Raw genomic sequence first — 23,960 nt, 5'->3', positions numbered from 1 at the left:
GAGTGACAGGTGATAGGACAGGGAAATTAAATTGCTTTATAGTAAATATGTTGAGATACTTTTCCTGGAAAGCTGTTTTACTGAAAAGAGTGATATTTCCTCTGCTGATGAGCTCTGCGATAGGTTCTTTCTTTGTAGAGAAAGGGAAATAGTCTTCTTCCAGTACTTTTTTCCCCCTTTTTTCCTGTAGCTCCAGCTGTGACCTCCCATGTTTCTTTGGCTTCTCCTTTAGAAAGTCCATATCAAAAAGTTGAGTCAAAATTCAGATACTGGTGGTGTGTGCGCTTAAGAGAGGCCTTCCTCTGGGAGTGAGTCACTAAAGGAGAACCTCTCGTTCATCGCTTATCATGGCTGCAGTTTGACTTTATCATAATGGCCTAGGAACTGAAGATGAAAAACTTTCTGGGTGGCATCTGGTTCATGTTCTCTCCATTCCATCATCCAGGCTGGAAAGGTACCAGGGATTTTGAAGCATGGTCACTTGGGCTGAAAACCTGCTTCGATGATTAATATGGAACACAGTTGCAAGATTAAAAAAGTAAGAAACAACCCTCAGAAGCAGAGTAGTGAAATTACTCCTCACATTTCAGATGTATAAGAACAAAGTCCACTTCTGAGTCTGCTAGTGCCCAATTCATGAGTCACTTAGAGGATGGCCAGTCCACTAAAAATATTAGCATCTTTCTGTTCATTATTCTCAGAAAGTGCTAGATTAGCCTTTCTGAAGTTGTATTGTGGGATTCTTAAAAAACTGATTTTGTGATCAGAGAAGTGTGGGAAATGCTGTGTTCCACATCCCTTCTCTTGGGGATTCACAATGCCCATTGATAAATTAAAGGCACTGAGATGTCCTGTGATAGAGAGACCTGTTTAATTTTGTTTCATCCAGCAATATCCAAAATGTTTTCATCATAAAATTCTTTTTTTCACTGCTTAATTTCTTAACATCTTGCAGAACATGCACACTGGTCAAGGGCCCTGCAAAAACTTGACCAATAGCAGGAGGAAATGAACATGAATATAAACATGACCATAAATCCTAAGCTCACATAAAGAATCGGAGTTATGCCCAGTGCTTCTGAAACTGCTTTGGATAGCTTTGACATATGGGTGCCACATTAAGATACTTTATCTGCTCGGATTCCTTCCCTGGAGCCTCTCTAACATAAGAATTTGGAAGCCTTGGTTGAATTCCTGAAGATGTGGTGTATTATACATTTTTAGGAAGGGCTTTTGGAGCTTAGAGGTAGCATGTCCAGGTTTCTGAAAATCTATATATACTGTTGAAATTGTGACTTGCCAAAGGGAGAACTATACTTTTGAGAACTTGTTTAATCAGTAGTTATCAAAATACCTATTATGCCAGGACCATGGTTCTCAGTTTTTGCATCTAAGATATACTTCGTGTGATGTTAGAAATTTCTGATAGTACATCAAAGATTAAAAGGTGAATGCCTTTTTTTAAAAGCAGGTTTCAGAAAGTTAAAAAACCTGTATATTTACTTGTTCACTGTCTGGCATATTACTGTTTGAGTAGAACTGTTACTACCCTGACCTTGTTCTCTTATATGCTTTGAGGTGTAAGGTTCATGTCTATTTCTCTGAACATGCAATCTTCTTCTTATTTACAGCAGTTTGTGTCATGAGCCACATTGTGTTTCAGTGGTGTGTCTAGCATAGAGCTTCACAAAAGTGTGGATCTTCAGTTGAATAAAAATAAATTCTATAAGTTGTTTAAAATTTGATGGCACACTTATTCAGGGTTCCTGGTATACCACTGTTCATAGCATGCTGGTTGAGATCTACTTTTAGAAGTACTAAGAGGTTTAAGACTTGATTCTGTGGAATTTATGACTGTTAGACTAATAAGACATATAGTCTGTGAAAAGCTAACAAGCTTAGGTTTATGATAGGTTCCGTCTAAGGGTTCACGTGAGTAGAGGAATGTTCGGAGGATTCAGGGAAATAGAGGCTTAATCTGGATCTTGAAGAATGAGTGAATTTGACTAGTGCCAGAAGAGGGAAGTAAGCATTTGTCAAGGATGGGGATAAGCTGGTGCTGGCAAAATAGGAGAGGGTATAGGTATAAGAATGAATGTAAAAGAGATGAACTTTGCTGGAGTTTATCTGCATAGTATGGAGCCATGGAGGTGAGATTGAACGACTAGGGTGAATTGACATTTGGAGGCCTTTCAAGGGAAATGTGGGTCTGTTCTGTGCTTTCCCTGTGCATGGCCTTGTTCTCGTGCTGCCATGTTCCTTACAATCTTAATTTACCCTTCACGTTGGGGATAGTCCTGGTTCCCTGGCCAGAAGGGTAAGCAGTTTAACACCATATAATGATTTTTCAGTGATTTTTTTTTTTTTTAACCTTAATCGTAGACCACTGCTGCTGAGGCCATTGGAAGGTTTAGTCTTATCACTGAATATACTTGTATACTTTGTACATTAAAGCCAAATTCTTAGTTTTTGTAGAAGGGATGATAGTTATAGACAGTATGGAGGAAAATCTGCTTTCTGGAGAGCAAGAAGTTCAAAGAAATCAAGAGATGGTATTAAGTTAAAATTCCAAGCCTCCAAGCATTATTTTGCATACCCTGTTCCCTCTGCCTAGCCCAGTTCCCCTTGAGATGGCCTTGTTCTATACTTGTGGATAGATACCCTCCTTTTCTTAATTTCCAAGTCAGCAGAAAGTTATGCTTATGGTAATCTTGCCAGTCATGCAAGTAGGCGGCATTGGTGGAATCAGGGGGAATCAAACTTCAAGATGGGGCAGACAGGGAAATTGATTTGTGATCCAGGAGTTTTCTTATCTTAGAGACCCATACAGGTTTAAACCTCTGATATATTCACACATTGCCTTCCTATACCTGCCAGCCGTTTTTCTTCAGTCTAGGTTTATTTATTTGCTTTCGGTGTGAGGAGAGGTGAAATCAAAGAGGACTGTAGATAACTGCCAAGATTAATTTCTGTTCCCCTGGTCTCACTCTATTGCCAAGATTTTAAGGGGCTGTTAGTGTACTGTGGGTGCATGTTGTATTGTTTTTGTTTAAAATAGGTCATGTGCCCAGGAATGCAGTCAAACTATAATGGTGACTAAGTGCCGGAAAGCTGAGAGGGAGGGGGCCCAAGTGGAAAAATGAGCCTGAGGCAAAAGAAAGAGGGCTGGGAAAATGGAAGTTCCACCAGGCCCACAGGCCGGGTTAGAGATTCCTCTATGCATTAACAGCCATGTAAGAGGTTTATTTACAGGGCACCAGTCATTTTTGGAGGGAACACCCTCACTTTATACCAGTAACTGTTGGAGAAACAACCAACCAGAGAGCATTTTAAGGATGGGAACAAGCGTCCTTATTGAATTCCCAGGGGCACTTGCTCCTGTCTTCTCTGGCACTTCTGCTGCCTTGATCTAGTGACCCCTTTGACTGGACTGTGACAGGTCCTCACAGGGATACCTGTTTTCAGAGATAGATGATTATTTTATTCCTTTAGGTTATTTGGTTACTGGAGCCAATGAGGATATAGATATGATTTAGCCACCAGCTAGGAAACCATCAGAGATAACTGAACAAACAAAAGGGATGAAAAAGCTGAGTTTTTAAGTTGCTTTTAATGAAGTGGTACTATTTCTCAAGTGAAAGCCAATTGGAATGGTTTTAAAAAGTTGAAATTCGGTTTGAAAGACTGGGGCCAGTATTTTGATTATGGTGTTCATTGTGGGAGAAGACGCCTGCACCTGCTGTTTGGTAGCAGCTTCTAAAGTTCAACTTTGAAAATTTCTTGCTGCTGTGATCAGGCCCTCAGGGCAGTGCTTTGACCCTTAATAAAGTGTCACCAAATGGCAGTTAAGTGACCAGGAATATGAGAGAAGTATTGTCCTTATCCGAATTCAGGAAACATGTTGATTCTTTCCCCCTTGTTTCCTTCCTGTTATGATCCAGAATATTCAATTTTTGGTTTCACCTCCACCTATGAATTTAGACCTAACTCAAGAGGAGAGGTTAACTACAAACAATCTTCTTTTATATCTGAATGAGATTTGCAGATAAGATTTGACAGAGTCTAATCCTTTTCATTAAGAGTTCAGTTCTTTTGGCCCATCCTGTTGACTATCTTTTACTGTCCTCAGTTCTCTAGCTAGCTAGTACAGGTTGCTCACTAACAATGTGAAACCAAGGACCATATTCACCCAATGGACAAATTCAGTAATATATTTTATCTTTAACAAGTGTACACTCAAATCCTAATCATTCAACTTGAAAGAGTGCTAAGTTTGACATTAGAAGAACAATTTCTAATAGTTAAATTAGAAGAAAAACATGATTTTTAGATTAGCATTAGAGATGACACCAAAATGAATATTAATCATTACATATCTTTATATTTATGTGAAAATAATTAGCCTTTTTGTAGTGATTTGTAACTTATGCTGTACTTTGCTTTAGTTGTCATCTTTAAAAGTGTGCGAAATACTATCCTCATTGTATTGATGAAGAAACTGACAATGAGAGAAGTTAGATAACTGGATTTGGATCCCAGTTTCCTATGTCTACATTCTGTACTTTTTCCATAACTTCATTTAGTCTACTCTTTAGTTAAATGTATATCGAAAGACCCCTCAATGATTATGTGATATAATAAGAAACATTACTCACTTCCTAAACTACCATTTCTATTTACCTTTTCTGACCTGCTATTTATGGGGACAAAATTTTATGTAATGTCTCCTCACCTCTACCTTTATGAATTTGTTTTAAAATTACCATTCCTTGCTATAGTCATTTCCAAAATAACTATTTTGCAGTCCTCACATTTGCCATTTCTAGTGGCAGTATATTACATTACATTATACCATTCTCCCCCATAGACAGATATTTGGGCTATTTCCAGAATTTAGCTCTGATATATAGCGGCAACTATAAATATTTTTGTAAAAATACATTTTCCTTTTGAATTATTTCTTTGTGATACAGTGCCCAAAGTGGGAATGCTGGGTCAGAAACTGTCATTTAACAACTTTTCTCGACAGAATTCCTTTTTGAAAGGCTGTACTAGTGTGCTACTAGCAATATATAACCAAACCCAAATCTTTCTATCAAACCAAAGGTAGTATCTGGTTTTTCACCTTAATAAACGTAAGGTGGTACTTTAATAATTGTTTCAATGTACATGTCTGTAAACTGTTATTGTTGGAGTATGTTTCCCCAGTGTTTTATCATGTGAACATTGTGTGATTGTTCTTATCTGCTGTTGGATATGGATGACAGGGTATTGGAGACAGGATATTATCCTGATAAATTTTTATCAGCCCCCTAAAACTTTTAGGTGTTAAAACTTGTACCTATGGTATTAATTGTTAATTTTCTCCACTCTGTTGCTTTCATTTTGATTTCTTTTTTCTTCTATGCAGTATTTAAAATTTAAATACTTTAAAATCATCTAATTAAAAAATGTTTAAGTTCACTCTTTCATTTTTTGGGAATTATATTGTGATATGAGATGGTAATCTAAATCATTCCTTGTTTTGCTCTATTGATTCCAGTTTTATCAACAGACTTTATGTTTAGGATTGCGATCTATTTCAACTTAATTTTTCTGTAGGGTGTGAGGTAGGGGTCAGGGTTCATTTTTTTTTTCCCCCTGTGGTTCCAGCACTCTTTGTCATCCTTTCTCCATTAGATTGCTTTGGCGTTGCTATAGACACTTTAAAGCAGCAGTCCTCAACCTTTTTGTCACCAGGGACCCGTGCTCCAATGAGAATCTAATGCCTGATGATCTGAGGTGGAGCTTAGGCAGTCATGTTAGCCCTGGGGAGTGGCTGCAAATACAAATGCAGCTTCCCTGGCTGGCCCACAGCTTACCTCCTGCTGTGCTGCCCGGTTCCTAACAGGCCATAGATGGGCACTGGTCTGTGGCCCTGTGGGTTGGGGACCCCTGCTTTAAAGAACAGACAGTTCTTGGATTTCTTGGTTATCCTAGTAAGGAGAGAGCAGCATTATTTCTTTCTTGTCTCCTGATCCCTTCACTTATATTCATATATATTCTGGATGTTCCTGAGCCCAGACTTGTAAGCCCATGGAGTTTTCTCTGGTTGGCAGTGAGTTGTAGTGACCGGATTGTCTGTTCTGTCTGGATACAGGATGGCCAATGTATCAGTGAAAGAACGAGTGAAGGTGTCTCAGAACTGGAGATTGGGGCGCTGCCGAGAAGGGATTCTGCTAAAGTGGAGATGCAGGTAAGTAGCCGCTTGACTTTTTAGGGGCCCAGCATGCTTCTGCTGTGCCATTCTGCTTAGTACAGCCTCTTGACATTGTAGAAGCTACCTGGGACAGAAGAGCATGCTGGGAAATGAAAAATCTTGTCCTAGAGTGTGTAAATGTGCCTGTCTTGGGTGGTATGGTGTTGGTGATTCTTTAAATACCACAATGGGGGCATCAAAGGGTCAACCTTTTTCCACATTTAAAAAAAAGGATTACGGTCTATGGCTATGCCACCCTGAACAAGCCCGATCTCGCCTGATCCTCGGAAGCTAAGCTGGGTCGAACCTGGTTAGTACTTGGATGGAAGACCAGGTGCTGTAGGCGTAAAAAATAAAAAATAAGGGACTGTAAGCTGACAAGGTCCTTGCAATCTATCTGTGAGGACAATCAAGGGTTACCTCGCCTAAAAAGTAAAAATAAAAAAGGATTACAAAAAACATATGATGAATTTGTATTTTCAAGATTATAAAAATAAATATTTATTGTAGAAATTAAAAAAATATAGAAAAGTTTAAAGAAGAAAATAAAACTCAACCTGTAATCCTACCACTGAGAGATGCCTTCATTAATGTGCTTCATCAAAGAAATAAGTTAAGCCAATATTTCAACTCATCTTGTTTTACAATGATTTTTCTGTAAATCCTCTACTTTAGGGAGTTAGACCTTTACTCATGGCTTCCTATAGCCCTTTCCTTTCCTTTCTTAAAAGGCAAAATAGAATCTAAAAGTTTAGGTATATCTGTTACAGGAGGTAGAGCTTAGAAAAGGTGCTGGGTAATTTAGATAATGGCTTTGGGACTGCTAATGCCATTAATTTTATGCTTCATTGGTGCTAAATTATTTCATAGGTATTATTTGACTCCCAACCAAAAAAATACTCTTTGTTGATTGGTTGGAATGGATAGAGAATACCATGATTCCTCATTCCAGGTTGACCTGTACCTATGCTGGTAGATACAGGCAGCCTTCTTCACCTGTTGACACTTTCTTTCTGTAAAACCAGTTTCTGCTGGTTTTACTGACATTGGTTACTATGAATTATGTGGTGGCGGTGATGGTAAAGAAACTATAGGAGGGAAATATGGATCTTTATGGCAAAGGGCTTTTTCCTCTGCTTCCTACTTTTGCCTTTTAATACCGGAAAGTAAAGTTTATTTCTCTATCAAGGTTTTGTCCTTGGTGTCATTTTCAGCTGGTTTCAAGCAGTTTGGCAAATAAATATACAAAACGGTTACTAGGCTGCCCCAGGATTCTCCACTGTTCACCTGGCATGAACCTGGTTTCTTGTCTTAGGCAATGGCGGTTTACCAGATGGCTCTAAACACATGCATTCCAAACCCCTCTGCTTGCTGTCCACTTTAGTGTGCCGCAAACTCATGCAAGGGGATGTTGAAGGGGAATGTGTGTAATGAGTGAGAATGCAAGCTTCTATACACATGCTACACATGTTCCATATAATATATGCACATACTTGTAAAAACCTCATGAGCAGAAACTCAGTTACTACGAAGTCCAAGCTGCATTTAATGGCCCGTCAAGTCAATTTGCAGAACTTTTCCACATTCCCATGACGCTTGTATTAAGGAGTCTGGGGAAGAAACACAGCCCAGTTTGCTCAGACAGGCTTGGCAGTGAGAAATGGTGTCTCTGTAAATGGGGATGAATCAGCTGTCCCTATGCTTTGCTTGGGACCTGGTAGCTCCAGGACTCCTATGTAGAGTCGGACAGGCTGCTGGGATGTCAACTTTGGGAAACAGGCTCACTCCCCACAGAGAACCTGGTGTCTGGCAGTCTTCTTTCTTCCTAAGGCTCACTCCGTGCCATAAGACTGGTCTGTGGCTTCTAACCTTTCTTCCTCCTGCTAGATCGTAGAGGGACTCTTTAACTATTTATGGATTTTTAAAAATCAGTTGCCCATGGAGCTGACTATTTCTCTGTAGCCCCTGAACTGTATAGACTGCCCTGGGGCTGTTTTTCCATTGCCACACTTACCTTCTAATACAGAAATGTAGAAATTCCCAGTGAGGCTCTTGGTATTTAATCAGTACATTAGCATCCTTTACTAAATGGCTTTATTCCTTTCACTTGTAAATGGCCCCTTTGCTCTAGTAGGACGAGGGGATGGGACTTCTCTTTTTTCTATCATATCCTAAATAATCTATTGGGAAAGAGGCATATATGGAAGCCTTGGAACCTTGAAACTTAGTGCTTATACTTCAGATCAGTAAGGAAACAGAATGAAAGAAAATGACTTTACTAGGGTGGAAGGTTTCTTTTTGCCTCTCCCCATCTCTCAATCATTGCATTTTCTAAGTTCTGCCTAACCAGGAACTCAAGTCTTAAACATTCTCCAATTAAAAGTGATATTTAATTGGTATTTTAATTATGACTCTCTTTTATATAGTTCAAAGAAGATTAGGTCACCACTAAGCTCAATCATTCTAGTTTTCTGAGAGTAGCCTAAGGGTAGGTAATTTTGAAGGAGGGGAGTGAGATATATAGGCTTAGCTTTGCTGATTATCCTTGCCAAGTTGGGGATCCGTCAGCCTCTCCAAAGATTGGAGTTGAGTTTTCATGCTGTATTTTGATGATCTTTAAATTTTGTTTTCCATCTCTGCAGTCAGATGCCCTGGATGCAGCTAGAGGGTGATTCTCTGTACATATCCCAGGCTAATTTCATCTTGGCCTATCAGTTCCGCCCAGATGGTGCCAGCTTGAACCGTCGGCCCCTGGGAGTCTTTGCTGGGCATGATGAAGACGTTTGCCACTTTGTGCTGGCCAACTCGCATATTGTCAGTGCGGGAGGGTAAGTACTGCAGGTTTCTCCATCTACTCTCTTCCTTAGGATTCTTCAGGGACCTTTTACCTGCCTCTGACTTTTCTGTCTCAACTCTAAAGGGATGAGGAGGGAGACTAGAAGAAGAAGTTGTGGGGTTTTTCCATTTAAAGCAGAGAGATTTACCAAAGGCACTTAATAAGGTTAGCTGGAGAAGGAAAACAGGAAAAGCCCTTAATGAAAAGTGAAGCAGGTCTTGATACTCTCAAGGGGGAAATTTGTTTTGTCTGCCAGCTCTGTTCAGCCCCAAATGTACTGAAGAAGTAGAGGTGTCTAGAAGCTCGGAACCTTATTGGACTGAATTGCCCAAATCTTAGCAATTTTGAATGTCATTGGAGACTTGGGCTGTTTCTGTAGACTTATTCTCTTCCTACAGAGAGAATATTTGGCTGTTGGGGGTGGGCTTTTTGTTTCTCTCCTAGGGATGGGAAGATTGGTGTTCATAAGATTCATAGCACCTTCACTGTCAAGTACTCAGCTCATGAACAGGAGGTGAACTGTGTGGACTGCAAAGGAGGCATCATTGTGAGTGGCTCCAGGGACAGGACGGCCAAGGTGAGGTGGTCACCCCCTTACATACTGTTATTCCCCTCTGTCTATAGGGAGTGGGGTGGGAGAGGGTGGATAAGACCTTGAGTTTCTGGATTGGCTGAGAACATTGGGTGGGGGAAGGGGGGTAACGATATAATAAAGGACTCACTTATATGCCTCTGGCATGTAGCTTGCCATGCCAGGTTGTGTCCCTGCCAGCTGGCCTGGGAAAGGAGTGGACAGTGGCTGGGAAACTTGCCACTCACTTGAAATGTGGCATGAACTCAAAAACAGAGGACCTGGCCAGCTTTTCCTCCCTGAGCTGAGTTTCCTCAAGTTTGTGGGTTGAGTTCTAACCCCACTATTTTATTTTAAAATCTCCCTCTTTTTGCTTGATCTCTGTTTAGGGAGGTTAATTTTTCACTACCTTGTTTATAAGCAATCAGGCTGATAATTAAAATGTGTTTTTATTGCTGCTCTGGAGAGTGATGTGGTCAATAGCAGTCGAAAGATGACAAGAGAAGGGTGTTATTTGTTGCGTCATTGCCAAATTGCCTGGTCTATAGTCAGACATCTGCTGAGACCTAACAGAATGAGGCTGATAAGTGGTGTGGACTCAGCTTATCCATGCCTGTGTCAAATAGGCTCTCACCTATGAGAGAAAAGAACTTTCTTCATCCCTATGTCCAGCAGCCCAAGGTGGGGTCCACACATGCCTGGTCCTTTGGGGCTGCGTGGGAACTTTGCCAACAATTCAGTTGATGGTGCAGGAGGCCCCAATAGTATCTTACTTGTCTGTTTCCCAGCATCTGGTGACTTTGTGGTGCTAACGGGAGCAAAATGCTTATATCAGCAAACAAGTCTCTAAGACACTATAGGAGAGGACTCAAGAGAGAGAAGTTGCAGTCTTCACTCACTAACTTTTCTGACTTCGTGTACCCTCTGATGACTACTCCTTCATGGAAAAGTGTTGCTAATTTTATATAAAAAGAAGAGCTAAATATTTTCCTTTTTACTTATGGAAGTTTCTCCTCCTTTTGCTGTTTTCTTCCTTACTCTTTGTATTCTGTCAGAGACGTGTGTGCCAGCACAGGGAGCCTGAGAAATCCAGAAAATATTTCGAACCAACATGGAAACTGAATTTCCTGTCGCCTGCTTCCCATTCCCCATACTTCAGATTTCTGATTGGTCACTGTCTTTGTGCCATTCCTTGCAAAGAGACTAGCCTTAACTTGCTGTTACTGCTCAAAGGTCAGTTTGCGTAGAAACCTTTTGTGGCATCTGTGACCTAGATAGTCCCATCTCATTGTGGCATCTTCTTGTCATGGCTTCAAGCTTCCCCTGGCACCTCTTTTTTAGTGACATCTCCTTCTTCTATCCTATTCTCTGTGCTCTGATACCCTGAGCAGTATAAAACTAAGCTGTGTGACCATAGGTAACAATTCAGGGGTATGGACTGCATACAGTTGAAGAATGATAGAAATTTTATCTGTAATATTGGATTATTTTCATGTTTTTAGTACTGACTCAAACCTATTTAGTGACGTAGTTCTTTAAAAAAGCATTGAAATAGGTACTATTTAGTTCTAAAATTGTCACTGCAGTATATTCTATTCCTTTTGAGGATTTTTTGGGTCAGCGACAGAATTCTCCCTACTGTGTTCTGGAAAGATATTTGTTTTATTTTTAAGACTTCTGAGCGAGGGATTGTCTAGAAAGCCCTCTTCCTTCCCCTACTCCAACCCTAGTTTCAAACTTTCTGTAACTTAGCTTGGGTCACCTCTCTGGGTTTTACTGTCCTTCGATGTGATAGGATGGTAGCTCATGTTCTTGGTGTGCCTGGGCTGCTACTGATTATCCCTTCATTTCATTCTTTTTCTCTATTCTTTCATTCATTCTGATGCATCTGTTCAAGGCACCGGTACTCTTCAAAGGGGAGTCACATACAGTCTCTCTCCTTAAGGGGAGCTGAGACATGCGTGCACTGGCTATCAAGGTGATCGGAAGTGGCCAAAGACTAAAGTGTAAAGGGAAAGTGCCAGAAAGTTCAGAGGGTGGAGGGATCACATCTGGCTTGGATTGGGAGAGTTTATGAAAAGGGAACGTATGAACTTGTTTTTTTCTCCCGCTTCTTTTAGTTATTTTTCAATGCATAGATTTGCTTGTTTGTTTCGTAATGATATAGAATGAAATTAAGCACTGTGCTAAGCACTTCACATTTATTCATTTTCTCATTTTATCCTTTAGGGTGATTTTTTCTCACATAATTACGCTCATAATATATTTTAGATACCCAATATACCCAACCGTATCTACTTTATTTTATAAGAGTCTCCATTATTCTTACAAATTATTTGTGAGTGTCATTTTTAAGGGTTTCACAATAGACTTACCATAATTTAGTCACTATTTTTCCTATTGGTGGGTGTTTGTATCTAGTTTTTTTCCTATTTAATTAAGTACCACCATTATCGATGCCTAATACCTACCAAGTTCTATTCTACTGTGCAGAGTACTTTATACATATCTTCACTTTTCCACACTGCAACTCCCCAAAATAGATATTATTTCCCATTTTACGCATGAGGAAACTGAGGCTGAGAAGTTTTGAAACATCTGTAAGATCAGAGATAATAAGTAACAACTAGAGTTCAACCCAGATTTGTCAGATTCCAAAGCCCACGCATGCTCTTACAGCTACTGCAGGCTGCTGGGAATATTTTTATCATTTAGGTTTTTCTTCATTCTAGGATAATTTTCTTAGGATAGAACCTCAGCAATAGAATTACCAAGTCAAAGGCTTTTGTTATTTTAGTGTCTGTGTGTGTGTGGGGGGGGAGCAACCCTTGGTTGACCTCACAGATTGCAAGGAATTTGTCAGCTTACAATCCTTTATTTTTTGTTTTTTTTACACCTACAGTACCTGGTCTTCCTAGGTGGTCTCCCATACAAGTACTAACCAGGTTCGACCCTGCTTAGCTTGAGATCAGGCAGGATCGGGCTTGTTCAGGGTGGCATGGCCTTGATAAATATCACAAACTGTAATTTAAAAAAAATTTTATTTTATTAGTTTCAAATATATAGTACATTGGTTAGAGATTTATATAGTTTATAAAACGATCCCCCTAATTGCTCTTTCTCTTTGTTCTCTACCTAGCCAATACATTAACGCTAATTGCATTCTCTATGCTGTGCTCCCCATCACCATCACCAACTTTTTTAAAAGACTGTGTAAATGTCCACTCCCACTGAGTTGTGTCTTCTCCAGGGACAGTTTTTTTTTTTTTTTTTTTGGATACTCATGTTTCCGGTGGTTGGTGTCCTGCTGGGACAGGTCAGGGGAGCCACTTTCCCAAGATGATATCAGAATTGGCAAGATGCTTCCCAAGCTACTCCCAGGTTCTGGGAGAGCCATGCCCCATCTACTCACTCTTCTCAATCAAGTCTCAGTCGTGTTCTGTGGTTTGTACAATCTAGGAACCCACCAGCCCGTTTCCTGGGCACCACTGAATTCAGGCCTACGGCTGTCCCTACAGATTTTATAATCAGAGTCTTTGGTCTTCCCACCACCCATGTAAGAGCCTGCATCCTAGAGAGTTTGCATGAGGGAAAAGGTAGACCTCTCTCCCCGTCTGGGGCCATCTGAAAGAGGACATTAGAAGTGCATCTAGTTACTACCAAAGGGTCCCGACTACAGATCCAGAAGAGTAAGCTGGAATCACAGCACTCCAGGGGAGTCGTGATATTTACCTTTGTTTTCTGCTCCTCCTTATTCAGGATCTTTTTGTTAAATTTATTTTCTTTTCCCTGTGCTGAGAAAAGTAACTCACACCCTCCTCCCCCCATCATGCATACAAAATCTATAACACTTTCTCCTTTTATAGGGAAGAGATATCATGTGACCCTAGAAGGCAGGACCACCCCCATTCCATTACCTACCCCTTAAACTCAAGGAATGTTTCCTGCAAGTTCTTCCATCTAAGGTCCTGATTGACTTGTGTGTTCCTCTTATAGCACTGCAGGGACCTTGAGAGGTCATTGATCCATCTGGCTGCCTCAGGATCCTTCCTTGGCTGCTGTCTGGGGACAGCCCTGTATATTTGAGGTTTCCTTTCTGTTTGGTTAGAGGCTTATTTTGCTGTGTGTGTCATCTGGGGTAGGGTGAGGTAGGGGGGCCTCATGCTTAATGGGAGATTTCTAAATGCATTGACTGCTGAGAGGGCTCTGTGAGTGTTGATTAGAGTTAAGCCCAGAGTGGCTGCTAATGTACATTCCTGACTGATAGGGACCAGATAATGTGCTCCAAACAATATTTTTAACCTGTAGGAGATATGGAAGCTTAAAAGAGTTAAGCTTTTCTGCTACTTTTGGTGACACTAGGTGCTAAATTCCCTGCTGACATGAATAGCATTGGACCCTGGGCACTATCAACAAACAAACAACAACACACCACCTTTTTACTTTGAAGTTTCTCCTCTTCTTCCATTCTTTCTTTCCCCAGCATCTTTCATTTTACTCCTCTTTTAAATTCTACTTTAATTCTCTCTCTGTCTTCTCATACTTGCTCTTCCTCCCTCCCCCTACATCTCCAAAGTAAAATCTTGGTGAGAGATAAGAGAAAGGAAAATCCACAAACATGGGGAGATTGCTAAGAGAGCCAAGCCCCATCTTCTCACTCTTCTCAGTCAAGTCTCAGCTGAGGAATGTGGAACTTCTGATTCCCTGATATAAAGATGGCTGGTAAGTGAGGGCTATCAGGTGAAAGTAAATGAGGGTGGTTAGGACTGGGAGCCAGGGTCTATTTGGGTGTTAGGCTAGCCAAAATCTGGAGAGGCCCCTCTCCTGCTACCCTGAGTTCTGTGTGTATGGAACAGAAAGAATTCTTCATTTCCCCACCCTCCTAGGGACAGTCACCCCACCTGGTGCATCTTCCCTTCCATCCCCATCCCAGGCAATGCCAACGAGAGCATCTCCTCTCCTGTTTCCAGGTATGGCCTTTGGCCTCAGGCCGGCTCGGGCAGTGCTTACACACCATCCATACTGAAGACCGAGTCTGGTCCATTGCTATCAGCCCATTACTCAGGTAAGGGAGACATTTTTGGATATGGTTTTGTCCCATCTAATAATGATTTTATTTTGCAAGGTCAGGTGGGTTAGAAAATCTTACACCGTGTAGTCTAGGTTGCTTTGAGCTATTCTCCTGGAATTTTGGAAATCCTCCAGAGACTTGAGGTCTGAAGCTCACTTCATATATGTGTGGGGTCAAGGTAACCTTCTAGGGGCTAATTTCTTGAGCATCTAGCCCCAGGAATGTGAAGGAAAAGATACTATGTTAGAATTAACTGAGTCCAGCTGTTACAAGAGTGTCCCTTTTGGAGCAGATGCCTTTTTGGGTTCTCTCAGCACCCCTGGGAGGTGACAGCACCAGCCAACCTGCTCTCACAACTCACATCAGTGATTTGTTCCCCTTGAAAAATGTCTTCTGGAGTATCCCTTACAGAGTTGAGTCATCGGGCGAGGCTTGGGACCTATGTCTCATATCCAAAGATATTTATGTGGAGTAGATTCATTGACCATTGTAGCAGAAGTGCCAAATTTTTGATGGTGACTTTACCCTACCCTTTGGCCCAATTGGTATTTCTCTAGCTTTGCTAATCTATGAGAAGGGGAGCTTTGCATCCTGATTTCTGCTTTCTGAGTTCTCTTGGACTAAGTCAGAGCTTCTCTTGGACCAGCAGGGTACCATAGACGCCCTCTCCTGCACCTGCTCTGTCGCAGTATTTACCTAGGGTTTTCTCCACTTTCTTCTCCCCTCACTCCCCACCCAGATGATCAATGGGAAAGCTGTTGGGCTGCCATCCTCCAACACTGGATATGAGTCAGTCACTTGTTTTATGAGAGTCGATTCCCCCTTTTGCTCAGCCCCCTTCCCTCCTTCGCCTCACCCCATAGAGCTCACATCCCTCCTGCCCCCTTCCACAACTCCCTTTCAAATTTTTTTTCTTTTAAAGAATTAGAGCCGATTAGCCACGTCATTAATTCTTCAATTTGACGGCTGATATAGCAGGACCTGAAACACATTGCTGACCCCAGAGAATGGAGACCCCATTCCTTAGCATATTGATGATGGGAGAAGTTAATTAAAATTCCACAGAGCGGGGGTGTCGGCTAACCTATAAACCTGTCTCTGTTCAGAACAAATCATTCTAGCTATCCTAGGAAAGAGGGAAGGAAGGACCAGCAGGGAGTAGAGAGGCCTAAGTGTGTGGGAGTGGAGGGTGGAAAATGGAGCTATCGAGCTTTGTCCCCTTCTCAGTTTCTTCCTAATGCTGCCACTTTTAAGCCAGTTAGCCAGGCTTGGGGGAGGGTCTGTGGGCTGGATATGTATAAGGATTGAAGGAAGGTGGGACAGCCTGCGGTAGGTGACAGGTGGGCTGGTGACTTTGTCTCGGTATTTACCTGTGGACTTCTACTGGCTTAAGGAGACTGGGGTGGCCTGGGGAGGGTTTGGTAGTAGAAGGAAGTTCTTCAGGACCAGAGATGGTCTATGGATTCTTGCCAAAGAACGCGGACAGGCTCTCCCAGCATCCCCACCCCATACTTCTCTGCTCCAGACACCTCCTCTGGAGTGTGAACAGAAAAGAGCATGGCAACTGTCGAAGACGTCATCAATAAGAGTTTGAGGACAGAATCCACTCTCATCATTAAAGAAGCAGTTTAGATCACAATTAACTGAGTTTGGGTTTTTTTGGCCACAACTTGGAGACCGGTTTTGAGGAAGGACCTAGCTTTCTATTACTAGTACTACTCCAAGACTGCTACTGCTACATGCAGCAAATATTTATTAGTCATTAACTCTATGCCAGACCCTCTGCTGCGTCCTTGATGTCCTTCATCCTTGGTGAAAACCTGAGTCTTATGTTTTCTTCACATTTTCCTTTAGAGTCTTCTTGTCCTCTTGGTGTATTTTCTTGCCCTGGGGTGATCTTTCACTGATTACAAATGAAAACAAGGACAATAGTTCTAAGAATCACCCAGTTCAGTGCCATTATATAAACCTGACAATTGAAAAATTAGAGCACTCCTTTCACTCACTGTTGGCTGGCTGTTCAATTGCTGACCCACAGTATTTGAGATGACCTTTTCCCTAACTCCACAGATGGTATCTTGGACTCTTTTTAAAAACAGTTTGCATTTGGGATTCTACCTTTATACTAGATTACCAGGGTATATTCTGGTATTATCTCTGCCCCTTTATCTCTTACCCAAATGTATACTGGGACAGGGATCTTTTCATCTTATTATTAGATCCATTTCTTCTTTTCATGTCTCTGAATTTGAACCTTTCAATAACCTTTTAATGAACCGTTCATTCATTTATCCCAATCTGGGAGACACTACCTCCTGGCCTTGGGGTCTGTTCTGGGAGATTGGAGTTCTGCTTTGACACCAACCAGGAGAGTGGCCTCAAGTAAGTCATTCCCTTCTTTGTGCCTCAGTTTCCTCATCTATTAAATGTAAATACAATTTCCTTTATAGACCTTTCTAGATTATTGTGAAGATGACCTGAAATAGTGAGTAAGAAAATCCTCTGCAAAGCTAGAAGGGCTATCATGTGTCAACTGGAACTCTCCTCTCTGGTATAGTATTTGTTTAGTGGCTTTGCCTGCTCTCATCTGTCCACCTGTGCTCCCACTCTCCTGGCCCTCGAGGAGTTACACTGCCCTTTTGTAGTCTTCTTGAGGTGCAGGTTCAGGAGGAATCTCTCTTTCCTCTTTTTACTCCTGTAGTGTTCCTGTCCTCAATGTCTGCTTTCTGTTCACCTCTCTGCCACTTTCCCTATTGAGTATGGTTGTCAGTGTCACCCATATGATGAAACCCTGAACCCCTCAAGAAGAACATGAGGGGGGATGGACAGCAGCTGTCCTTTAGGGCAAGTACTCCTGGTTTACCTGACAATTTCTCATTCCCTCATTGCTCCCTCATTCAGTGAGAAGGAACCTGGACCATTAGGAGACCTGGCATATCTCTTTCCTCAATTGATTTCTTTCTTCTATTTCAATTAATTTGTCAGAGCTATTCATCATATTTATCTTTGATGCTAGGGCTTTTCTGCTTTACTTTCTTACGTGTGTACTTAGACACTTATAGTATGAAACATGAAACCTCAGGCCTTAGGCTTATTTTGAGGTGCTCGTGACCGGGAGAATGCAGCTATTCTTTCCTATGTCCAAATATCGCCTTGCCTTCCTTCCATGATCTTGAGTTCTTGATTTGTAAATGGTCACAGAAGATGATATTTAATACCAGTTATGCTTAGAGCTATGTTTGGGCACTTAAAAAACATGGAAGGAAAACCAGTTGTCTTCACAAGAGGGAGGCAGGCAAGGACCTTTTCTTCTTCCTCCTACTCATAGTCTTGCCCTGACACCAGTAGCTCTGTTTTTAACATTCATGACTTACAGATGAAGCCCTCCTTCAGTGGAGGCCCAGCCTAGAGCTGATAATGAATGAAAGAAGGATGCTTTGAATAGAAGTCAGATGCTGGAGCCACGCCTCGGGTGTCAGGACATAGGTGTGGGTATAATTGTAGGGCTGAGGTACATTCAGCTGGTCTCAGAGATACAACCTCCTGAGGTCACATTGGATTCTGAGCACTTTTCTATGAGTAACATGGAAGAACAGACTCTTAAGAATGTGCAATATATTTTATTGTCATTTAAAATTATTTCCAGCTGAATAAAGTTAATAAATACTCAGGAGTGAGGACATACAGAACTGTTAAAGACTTAATTTCATTCCCTCCTACTTTCCATCTTTATTTTTCTTACTCCCTTTCCTCCTCACTCCCTGTATACTGACTGAACACTTTCTACGAAGCAGTTCTCCTGAAGATCCTATTCAGGGGGACAAGATGTACCATCACTATAATGGTCGTCAGATGATACTAAGTGTCTGAAACTAGGCTGGCTTTGTTGAGGGGGCAGGGGGGATGCCATTTCTGGCAGAGGGAGAAATTGAGCCTCAGGGAAGCTCTATTCGGGGGACATGTGGGATGGGGCAGAAGAGGCAGCAGTTGGTGCTTGGGTCTCTAGCTTGTTGCCACATCCTGTGGGCTGAGGAAAGGCCGCAAGGCAGGCCTGGGTCATTGCCATGACTTAACCACTAGCATCTTGGACGTGGCTGTGGCTCTTGAAAGGCTCTGTGGGAATTGGGGGACATTCACTTTTCCTGGAGACCGGAGTTGAGATAGAGAGGAGTGGAGGAAGGCAGTGTATAATGGAGGCTTAGACTCACTCAGGTAGCTATGGATGCTCACTCCATTTCAAGAGTGCAGATGCTCATAGATCTTCAGTTTGCAGGGCCCCTTCCAAGCCAGCTGTGGGGGTCCTGGTGGTGAAATGAATCTGTAGGCCCATTTGCTCTGTTTGCCTAGGAGGGGAAGAGAGAAGAGCACCCGACTCCTCTTTCCTTGCAGACACCATATTTATTACCCTCCAAGAAATAGGAGATGCTCAGCAGAATCCTTTTGCCATCTCTGAACAACTCTTGCTATCATGTGAGTGAGTGTGGTCAGGAAGGTTTCCCAGGACACTTGGGTTTTAATCCCTTTTTTTCTTGTTTCTGTCATTAGGGAAATATATGAGTGGTATAGGTGTAGAAACTTGACTTAGCTGCATTATTAAACATACAATATAATTTTGTGTTACTTTGCTCACTGTGGTGGCCTGTTTGTTTTTGGGGGGATTAGTCCAAGTCTGCATGAAATGTACCGATTCAAATTTGTAAAGTGAGTTGCGGCCTCTGGGGGGTTTTGATGGAGCAGCTGCCCCTTCTTGCTTCATTTCTACCAGAGGTGAGGGAGAGTCTGGAAGGAAAGCAGTCACTGTGTACTGTTTGGTAAGGGGGTGGGTTTCTGGGGAGAGCAGAGTGTTTGTTCCAGTGGCTACAGGGTTCACTGTGTGTTGTATGTGGGGTAGATGCATATTCACTAGCCTGTTGAAATACACCTTTCTTTAGTGAAAGGTAATTGCATCTGGAGTTTTCTCTGACAGAGAGGTTTGAAAGATTGCAAAAAGAGGTAGCCAACTTTCAATGTGGATTCTTTTGGTTTCCAGTGGTTCAGCAGTCCTTTGGCCCTGGATTTTGTAACTCACTCAGTGCTTTTAGGAGAAGATGAATCAGAAGTAAAGGTTGTGCCTCTGAGTTTTGCTTTTTCTGGTTGGTGATAGAGAGCTGGGTCTTGAAGAAGATCTCTAACCTCGATAACCTGAAGAAAGACTCCGATGGATGACTTTGTCATGCTTCACATTGTGTGATCCTCCTGATGGCTTGGCCCACGGCCAACATGAAGAGTTCTCTGTTTTCTCTTTCCAGGGTTGAGGCAGAGGGAAGCTTCCTCGAAGGCCTGTCTAGGGAAAGACTTCCCTAGGCAAGGAGTGGCTTGGTGTCCTCCTTTGCCAGGCTGCAGAGTAAACAGGAGGAAACCTCTGCGTGTGATGCTGAATGAGAGAGTCAGAGGCACAAGGCACCATGGAGAGCTGGCATGGCTATAAGGGGCAGCATGACACCAAGAGAAAGAAGGAAATTCTGGGTAATGCTAGGCAGGCCCCTTGGTCCAGTCTGGAATGACCAAAAAGTGGAAAAGGGTCAGTGTAGGGATACAGTTAAATCAGTCTCAACCTGCTGAATCTCATGGCAGTGTTCACCACCCTAGAGTTCACTGCGTGTTCTAAGCCAAGCCTCTCCAGCGGGTGTATCTATCATTAGCAAGGACAAAATGCCACAGGGGTGGTTTCACTTTCTCAAGACCCTGGATTTCTGCCACTACTCAGGGGAGGATAGGTATAGGGAGCCTCAAGTGCTGAGCTTCTGGCCTGAGACCAGCAACCTAACCAGGCCCAAGAACTCGTTTGTGGGAGCAACTTCTTCCCTAGCCAGCGAGGTCAGCTCAGTTGTCAAGAGCTGACTTAAATAAAACATCACAAATAGAAAGAGAGGCTGCTGTAGAAGGTTGGAGATTGTGGATAGAGTCCATGCATCAAGACCCTTCCCCTGCTAACAGGGATTTATTTCCTTCCTACAATCTCAGTGTTTCAGTTCTTTCTTTCTTCGTCTCTGTCTCTCTCCCTCTTGCTTTCCTCTCGTAATCTCTCTTTCTCTCTCCAGGTACTTAAGCATTAGTATGTACTAGACCCAGGGGAAACAACAGTGATCTAGACAGCATAGTCTGATAGAGAGACAGACCAGTCAAATGGGTAATTGGTGTGCTATATTCTCAGATGAGAGAACAGAGCACATTGGAGGGATCAGTCTTCCTCTTCTTCCTGCTGCTTGCACCTCCTGGCTCCAGTCCCTGCTTGTACCACTATTTCTTCTACTCTTCCCACATCAGGAAGAGAGAAGGTAATTTTCCTGCCACAGCTGTGGCTGACTTTTCTGGGTTGTGTGTGCAATGTGCCTGTGTTTTTCCACCTTTGATCACTGTTCTGCCGACAGATAATTTAGCAATCACATCCCAAGGTGGAAGCATGGAGTTAATGTTAAAATTAGTTGGTTTTCTTTCTTTCTTTCTTTTTTTTTTTTACTCTTTAAACTTCAGTGGGTGATGAGGCAGAGAGGGAGGCGGGAGGGTGAAGGGGAGCCATAAATTCTGTGGCTTGTGTAGCTGTTCTCTGAGTAGCCGGGAAGCCTCTGATGTCTCCACAGCACTTTCATTAACATTTAAATTAAGGGTTTGTTTTCCAGTCTGTTTTATAGGCAGGGACCTTTCATGGCCTGTCACATGCAGCCCCCCCCCCCCGCCCCCCTTCTCCCCTTCCAAGCAAGTGTGTAATTGTAGCCACTGCTCTATCCTAACTCTGGGTTGCAGCTGGAGTTCAAAGGGAATTCCTGGAGATGGAGCTCTGGAGGTACAAGGTGTAACAGTCAGGATGTGGGTGTTCCTCCTCAAATGAAGGTACTGTGCAGGAGCTTTCTCATGTTCTCTGACCTGTGCTTTTCTCTGCTCTTTCAAGGGACACACACTTCAATCCGACTCTGACCCCTCCCCACCCTTTCTTCCCTAGGGCCATGGGGCATGTGGGAAAGGCTGCATCCATGAGTGGCTTCTCCTTATATCACAGGTTAGGGCCTGGTACAGATGGTTCTAAGATACAGATCTTCATGCTTATCTTCCTTCTTTTTGATTTTTTTTTTTTTGAGCCTCAAGAATACTTCCTCCTACTTTACTCTACTTACAGAACCAAACATATAAAAGAGATTACCATTTGAGAAAATTTATAATATAGTAGGGTCTTTTGGTCCTAAAAAATGCATTCTAGTGCAGATGGATATGTGTACACACATCATACTTAGTCACTAGCTCTGAGCATATTGCATTTGAAATAGGTCACTGATTTAGGTGATCATTTGAAGAAACCGTTTTCTGAGGTCTTGGCATTTAGAAGAAGCTCTCCTACACTCACAGAGTGAATTTGTTTCCAAGCTTCCTTATACACTAGCATATTTGGCACCATTTGGGGGTGTTTTGAAAAGACATCCCTGCTCTGGTCTCTCTTCTTTTCAGTATCTTGTTGATCTGTAGGTGACGAGAATGTGTACCAAACGCAAAGCATCTCATTAGTTCATAATCTCTGAAGGCTTAGTTAACCCACTGCTCGTCTTGAGCTGGCTTTCCTCTCTAGACAGTAACAAGAGGGATATTGGGCACTTTCTCTCTTTCTGTTCAGAGGCTGAGAATTTTCTTTCACTTCGAGCCTTGATTTCACTACTTGGGTCACCAAGTCTTTCATCCTTCCTTCACTAATGCACTCAAGCTGTTGTGACTTATCTACAGGATTGAAGATGGCTGAATGTATTGCCCTAGTGTTCCAGGTAACCTAGTCAACAGGTGGACACTCTCAATGCCCCGGGGTGCTGCCCAAGTGGAGTGCGGGAGGAGCCGGGTGACCCTTGTGCAGGTGCTGCTGGGCTCAGATTGCAGCCTGGTTTCCAGGCCCTGCCTGGTGGTGATTAATCTGGGACACGGGCCGGCTGAGGCCCAGCCAGGGCAGCTTTGGTCCTTCACTGTGAAGACCTTTGGCTCGGAGACTGAACTGATCCCTGTAGCTTGCTTCGGCATGAGTTTGATCTGTCAAGGCTAAAGGGGATCCTGATGGTGGGGCGGAAACTTCTAGTCCTGTCTGACTTATGGCACCAATCCGTTCCAGTGGCCCTGTCATGATAACACTCATATATTTAAGAAGATTTCCCCACCTGTTAGCTGTAACACTCAGATCGGTCAGAAGAAAGATCTTCATGAAATACCTGTGTTTTTAGTTTCTTGAGCCAATGGAGCCTCCTCTTATAAGTAGACTGGGGGTTGAAGTGGACCTGAGTGGAAAAGGTAGTGGTCGGACATGGATGGATCAGTAGCATTAATGTGTATTTATGTATGGGGGGAGGGGGCGTGGTCATGTAAGAGGTGGAAGGATCACCCTGTCTTGCTGCAGTTAGGTGGTTGTCAGGCCATTTGGGGCAAATTTCAATATTTTAGCTTGGAGTCGTTTTCGGTTCCTTGTTTTTCTTCTCATTTCAAACCAAATTTTTGAAACTGTGCTTCCCCCTTTTCATCTATCAGAGTCCTGGTCCCTAGGATCTCCAGGTGGCAGTCTTTTCTTCTCCAAGTTCAGGACAATCACATGCGGCTCTGCTTGGTCATGGGCTTAAGACCCAAGAACAAGAATTTAGCTGCCCATCACAGTTTCCCTGTGTCAGTGAGTTTCAGTAAGTTTATTATAGTAGTTCCATTTGGGATGGGGGTTAGGAGATTAGAACCCAAGAACTGGAACATTTTTTTTCACACCATTAAGAAAGAGAATAGACATCCATGTATACCACCAACAGTAGAAAATATGTTGATATCACTGATATGGAAAACTGGCTATAAAGGTGCTATGAATCATAGGTCTGATCGATTCTGAATTCTGCTGTGCTGACCAGAGTTTCTATGTATGATGACCATTAAGGATGCATCTATGCCTCAGCAAGCCAACAAACGTGTTTGACTCTTCCTTCAGACCAGTACTAAAAGATCTCTGACATTGTGGGTTGGACATCTGCTAACCCTTGTGCGTCTCTAGCAGTTTCTTGAACAAGACTCTTTTGAAGTTTTAGATTGTGAGCTTTGGAGGGCAGGGGCTTTATTACCTATCTTTTGTAAGAGTTATGTGCTTGTGTGCTATAGATGAAACCCCTGTGCCTCTGGGGTGCCCTATTAAGCTGACCACCCAAGATCCTTCCCTCTTTTTCCAGCTGGTTCTTACTCTTCTCTCTGGCAAGGGCATTTTAAT

At 42.5% G+C, this 23,960-nt stretch overlaps 1 protein-coding gene across 4 annotated transcripts in view; it reads left to right on the top strand.

The window, feature by feature from the left end:
- Positions 1-23,960, top strand: part of FBXW4 (F-box and WD repeat domain containing 4) — a 76,371-nt gene that overhangs the window by 7,628 nt on the left and 44,783 nt on the right. For 2 of the 4 annotated variants that reach the window (XR_004951281.1, XR_004951282.1), the window contains exons 2-6: positions 6,140-6,235; positions 8,881-9,066; positions 9,519-9,651; positions 10,701-10,878; positions 14,579-14,710. Coding sequence is in view for 2 of the 4 variants with exons in the window: in XM_036222252.1 (XP_036078145.1) it covers positions 6,140-6,235; positions 8,881-9,066; positions 9,519-9,651; positions 10,701-10,878; positions 14,579-14,710; positions 18,065-18,068 (729 nt within the window). In the remaining 2 variants the exon portion in view is untranslated. Of the gene's footprint in view, positions 1-6,139; positions 6,236-8,880; positions 9,067-9,518; positions 9,652-10,700; positions 10,879-14,578; positions 14,711-18,064; positions 18,069-23,960 lie in introns of all 4 variants that reach the window. The other 2 variants (XM_036222252.1, XM_016120048.2) reach the window with 2 other exon arrangements.

Source organism: Rousettus aegyptiacus, unplaced genomic scaffold (genome assembly GCF_014176215.1).
Source record: "Rousettus aegyptiacus isolate mRouAeg1 unplaced genomic scaffold, mRouAeg1.p scaffold_m13_p_6, whole genome shotgun sequence".
NCBI classification, from domain to species: Eukaryota; Metazoa; Chordata; class Mammalia; order Chiroptera; family Pteropodidae; genus Rousettus; species Rousettus aegyptiacus.
The sequence above is the reverse complement of the archived record's forward strand: the minus strand, read 5'-3'. Positions and strand labels throughout refer to the sequence as shown.